General features: G+C 34.8%; 1 protein-coding gene across 1 annotated transcript; it reads right to left on the reverse strand.

Moving 5' to 3' along the window:
- Window positions 1-3,383: 3,383 nt before the first annotated feature.
- On the reverse strand, window positions 3,384-6,306 carry LOC128212864 (probable low affinity copper uptake protein 2). Its single transcript, XM_052918240.1, has 4 exons — window positions 5,948-6,306; window positions 5,607-5,670; window positions 5,062-5,170; window positions 3,384-4,403 (listed from the first exon to the last, which is right to left on the reverse strand). Exons 1-4 carry the CDS (start codon window positions 6,029-6,031, stop codon window positions 4,091-4,093), a joined length of 570 nt encoding a protein of 189 aa, XP_052774200.1. The 5' UTR covers window positions 6,032-6,306; the 3' UTR covers window positions 3,384-4,090.

A 6,306-nucleotide genomic window follows, 5' to 3' on the forward strand; every position in this document is an offset into this window, starting at 1 on the left:
ATTAGATGTACTAAATTATCACACAGCGTAGTCCAAACTACAACAACACTTTGGGAAGTATTGTTTGGCACTTGGCAAACATACTTGTCATGTCAGTAAATGCACTCATGTCTAACCATTTGTTTTAAATTGGTCAAATAATTTTTCAACATACTTTCGAGCGATGTTAAACCGTTTTGTGAACTGGCTGAAGAGATGTTCTGGCCTTTCAGAGAATAAAGTTTAAAGACGGTCAAGCTATTTAGATGATAAATAAATCGCCCATACATATGTATGTGTATAGCGACTTACCTATATTATCAAGTATATCGGTATTTTCTCTTTGAGTATTCGTGATTGCCTGCAAGTGAGAATGGAATCAAATGATGTACTGGCTTAAAAAACTGCCGTGCCATGCCACATTGTATATCACGTCATAACGGCAGCGTACAGCAATGTGTTGTCTCGTATAACGAATAAAAACAAAGGTAACCGCTTCCACACTTTTAAACCAAACATAACACAGACTTAGCCAAATACTTAGCCCTATCTCTGGCTCTTTACTGGATTTTAATTAGTCATTAACCAAGTGTTTATCATGCTCCGGCAGAAAACTTCGTCATTTTATATTATTTGCGCTGAGTGTATCTTTTATGACGTCATTCATCAGGTGGTATTTTTTCAGTATTAGTAAAGTGATTGACTTTACACTTTTTCATAAATTATGAAATAGTAATGATTATTTTCCTTTGGCATCTTTATATCAATTGTCGTCGGTGAAGAAACTGAATTATTTACTGTTGTTACAAGATGCAATGCAGTTTAAGATTGAAAACTATGTGTTTTTAGTTAGTTTCACGACGAATGTTTTATGCATATTTGAAAGATGCATACGTTTTATAATATTGCTAAATGAGTTCATGCTTTGTTTAGGTTTAATATTACAAAACTTGATAATGACCCAGTTTGAAGAAAACTTTTTAGCTTGCCAGTCATCCATTCGACTAAATTCTTTGGTACTGTAGTCATGGCATCGTTTTCTGAGCAATACCAGATTTATAAGTGACATGTTGTTCTGCCAAACAATGTTTTGACAATGTTTCATCATGGGTATATTAGCGCCAAGAGTTTCGTTGGCAGTTCATATTGATTTGGTCTTGCTCCTGGGGTGGAGAGGGATTTGAAAAGAGAAATGCAAATGGAACTGCAGTAAAAACGATGCGTTCTAATACATTTAAATATACATTTACAAAGAATAAGGAATCAAACATCTTGAGGGAACGATCAAGCTCTTGTGAGACCTTTTAAGATCTTAAGAGACCTTGAGCGACAATGGTAGGAACATATGCACCTTGTGTTCTAGTCTTTATTATTCAAATATTAAAGGAGAGTTACACTTTTGACACGCCAAAATGGAAAGGCAGACGTGATAATTTCTTCAGACCAAATTGGCTTCTGACATTTAGTGGCTGTAACATGTGTCAGACGGCGGAAATATCAAATTGTTAACACTTTTGATCAGTGCTTGTAAACGCAGAAATCCAGCGAAGTAGTATTAAATAAAAACGTAGGTGTTCCCTAGTAGATACATGTAATATGTCATATTTAGACTGAAGTAATGATGTCTGACATATAGGACCATATTTGATTGCTCAAATTGGTCAGGATATAAACGAGATATAGAATCATGTCAACATCATCATCATTATCTTTATCATCATAATCAGCAGCAGTAGCAATATCGTCATTTTCGTCGTTGTCATTATAAAAGCAAAAACAAAATCTGAAGGATCACAATCAGCAATAACAACAACAACACAGTAGAAGAAATAGTCAATAGTCAATAGTTGACATGATTCTTAAACCGTCTCTAAATATTGTAAAATTTAATTGGTTACGCAAGGAAGATACATCAAGTCTGGTGTAATATCCAATTGATTGTATACGTTTTAACTATGTAAATAATGCTTAAATCGTTTATCCCGCAAGAAGACAGAGATAAATCTTACGAGCGTATTCAATTTTAAATCCTGACCTATTTTCGATAATCATTTCACTCATTTCGATAAAAAGATGTCGACGATCATGGCTTCGTGGTTCTCACAAGAGAATTGAACATCTGCAAGTCTAGAACATGCCTGGTTGTAATGTTTCAATATGTTATCCCCTTTGAATATGGGTAATTGTATGTCTTATCTTGCATTATATAATGAAGTACGTATTGTTTTTGAATATAACATGTTGTTTATTTCTGTACGAATGAACGTGTATTATACATTGGGAGTAGAATGTCACCTTCATTACGTTCCAGTACGGCAGGCTTCTGTTGATTTGAAGTGCCTGCAATATTCCTCAGCTGCTTCCTTCCATGTCAAGTCTCCAACTGACATCAGTGACTGCAGGCGGTCTAGTGTGCTCCTCCTGCCTGGGTACAGGCTTCCACTAACTGACTCAAACAGCAACATATTGAAGCTTGTGTACCTGCTAACCAAATTCATGGCGTACCAGACCGGCATTGGGGCATTTGTTTTATTCCAGGAAACAGGGTGGCTGCTACAAGTAAAGATGTTCAATTGCTACAGACCCGAGAACATTTAGTTAATTGTGGTTCACGGGGTGTCGCATACCGTAATCACAAGTTAATAGTGTCCCACTTCTATGGAAAGCTGGAAAAACTGGATATGAAAGGAAATGCAATTCGGAAAACGAAAATAGATGGCAATAGTGACGAAATACTCAAGTCTTCACTTTACCTAGCTTTACTATGTGAAGTTCCTGCTGCTTATATCTACGTAACTGATTATAACAAGAACAACATTACAGAACTTAACATGGACCTTAACATTATTGCGAAGTTTCAGGACCCTGCATTTAATTGACCAAGAGGCATTATGGCCGTCGTTAATGAACTGCTAATCTGCTTATCTTAAAAAGGGTTACATAATATTGAGCCTGAAGTCGTTCAATGGCCATATAATACAATTGCTAGGAGGAAAAGGGGAATAACAAGTTCAGGTTTCGCTCGTTTTTATCCGCTAAAAGAACAAGCTATTTGTCGTATGTATAGCCAGAGTTTAAAACCCTTGAGAAAGCCTGCTAGTACTATCACAACAAACATAGCTCCAACTGCAACTGCAACGTAACGCATTCTGTACGATATGCATATGAAAACGCAACAAGATCATCAGAAGAACAGAGAAAAGAAATCACTGAATAAGTCGGGCCGTACTAGACTGTCTAGGTTCCGGCTTGCAGTTACCTTCGAATTTGGCTTGCAGTTCTAAGGGCTAACAACCAGATTCACTAAACTATCAAAACAAGTATTCGGACAACATTTGTTACAGATTATGTTTGTTTGCGGTCACGTTTGGTATCGACACATGAGTCGGGATACACTGATTCTTTTGAAATTGTAAATTGCATTTCAAAGTTCCTTTGATACGTTTATTACTCTTAATATACTTCAATGAGGTATTTTTTCATATCACCATTTTACATGAATTATGAGAGATGACACTAAGATAATCTTATTGTAATAAAAAACTGCAAATAGAAATCTATATCCGATACTCATACGAATAGGCAATAAATAGCGGGTCATTGATACCGAGATTTGTCATCTAATAAAATCCAGGTATCACAGGACAGTGATGGTAAGCTTCTATACTGCATCTTCTTCCTTTTAGTCTTGTTTCAACAACATTTGCGACGTCTTTGATGCTTTGCATCAAAATGAGTCTTGTATTATGTTTTACTTATACGTAGTAAGTGTTGCGTGAACATATTGTTAAACAATAAAACTACAGAGAGAAACCTAGTAGCAAAAGATTTCACGAATAAACCGTTAAAGGGCGTAAGACAAGGGCTTGACTTATACTAAAGGTGCGACACATAATGTACAAAATTAACACAGACACGCCGTAGACGGTCAAGGTACAGGCATTAATGAATGGTGGGGTTTTGGCCTTGGACGGTCAACGAAAATGTTCACTAAGGATTAAAATCCATTGTATGTATATTTTACACACAATACAATGAGCTTAGCAGTTTTCAGATCAGAGTCACACTATGGAAAGATATAGACATCATATTAAACGTTAGTTAGAGACTCTTAACACGAAGCCTCTATGAGTGGACATATTAATTCTTCATTGTTTCCGGACACAGTTCCATTAACATGTCCCATTTCAATGTACGTACGTCGCTCTATGGACTTTTCGAAACCCACATGACCGTACGCCGACACGAATGGCCGGAGGAGAAGATATCCAACACCTTTGCCCAAAATAGCGGAAACAAGAATCCAAATGTTTCTTGACACGAGACATAGCACCATAAGATAAAAGAGGGCGCTTGTCAACAGTTTGTTCATTGTAGCAATTAAATGAAAACGACTTTCAGCCGCCTGTTGGTCATTCTTTGATCTGAAATAAACATGAAACTAGTACAACATAGTATCAAAATAAAAACAATATAACTTGTTTAGATATGTTTGTAATTATTACTCAGATAACGAACCAAAGATTAGCATTATTGTGAATTAATTTAAGATCTCTTTTTTAATAATACACATTGATAAATTCACAAGTATTACATAATAACATGAAAATGATCAGAAGGTGTCCGTTCCATTCATTTGGAATATTAACAAAGAAGTATATATTTATCAAATTGTATGCCAGTATCTTCCCTGTGTAATTATATCCCCGTTATCACATAATTATTCCTATTGGCTGGTTGCTTGCTAGATTTCTGCTTAATTACATAAGCGAATTGTTTACAATGAAAACGATTTTAGTCCTAAAAAATCCCAGACTATGGCGTGATGAAACTTTAATATATAAAACGGTGCTAATAACGCATCTACCACTGTACTGTCAACGTCCATTCAATATCACGACTGTGGCGATCGAATTTCATATTTCATTTGTATTACCGCTTCTTTGTTCCGCAAAAGAAACTTTTCTTTTAAATGCATTAATTGAATGTCCCTCCTCGCTACAAAAATGCTTATATACTACTGACAATAGTTTTAACTTTACTATAATATGTTTTGTTCACATGAAACAAATCAAGATTTACCTGAAAGTCTTTAGACTACGGATGATTTCCAATTTGTGTTGAATCCAATAGGTAAATCCTTCATGCAACATCACTAACACCAGAACGAACAACATCGACAGCACAACACCTGAAAGTGTTGATGTGATCATATGAGAGTGAACACATAACTTTTAATATTTCGCACTAAAGCATATGTTTCCTTCTTGTTATTTCATAGTTTTATAATAGAACAGGAATCTGTCTCTCCAGGAAAAAAGTATACTATAAAAAGATCAAGCTCATAATACATTTTGTATAGGAAATATTTGTGTAACAATCTTATTTGCCTGAGGTATGTGACATTTAATGTTTAAAGTGTAAAACCAAGATTACGAAATATAATTAGATCGTGTTATGCATCATTGGAGATATATGTAAATAAATGCACACATGAATAATCAATGTCGATAATAATTTCGCATCAAATGTAGCCTCCATATTGTTTCTTTGTAGGAAAAGTTCATTTTTGAAATTCTGCTATTTATAATATTACATGTTAGACTTAAGTATGACAATGAAATTACCTGCAGGAAAATTAAGCTGCAATCCTTTAAGGATGAAATCTCCATGATTTTCTGTGCTGAAAAACTGTCAAAACTATTTTAGCTTTTTTGGTAAAAGTAACAATCTTACCTTCTAAAATGTACGTTATACATCTAAATGATCTTTGACGAAAAAAAATCAAAAAGCATTATTTGAAAAAATATTAATAATGATAAATAGAGACATTCCAAGCTGTCGGCAGTAAAAGATTATTTCTGTTATACTGTTTAATGGCACAATGATAACTGGTCAAAATTGCTTAAGACACACAATATGTCCACCACTGCGACGCACATATAGCTTAAAAACAATGAATTCTTACTTTCTGAATATTTGGATCCATCTTATTATATCCTTCAGTGTTGAGATTGCTCATGGTTAAATTTCCTTTTGAAATTTCTCCCATACTTGTACGTTTATTTTCAGAGCTTTACCGTTGTTAACGTGAAAACAACCGTACAGGTGATTTACCGCTTTGCCGAACATCAGCCAGTTTCCAAACAACCACTTCTCATTAAACACGCATGGAATCACTCTCTTTTGTTTTATTCCTTCTAGTTTGATTCATTCTTTACATAATTGCATTCGGATGTTTTGCATTGACCTTATAACTATATTTGTCCTGAGTGTTATTATCTAAGTATTACCTAATACGGTAGTTATCCAAAGACTTCAATCAGA

This window comes from Mya arenaria, chromosome 13, assembly GCF_026914265.1.
Source record: "Mya arenaria isolate MELC-2E11 chromosome 13, ASM2691426v1".
Taxonomy (NCBI): domain Eukaryota; kingdom Metazoa; phylum Mollusca; class Bivalvia; order Myida; family Myidae; genus Mya; species Mya arenaria.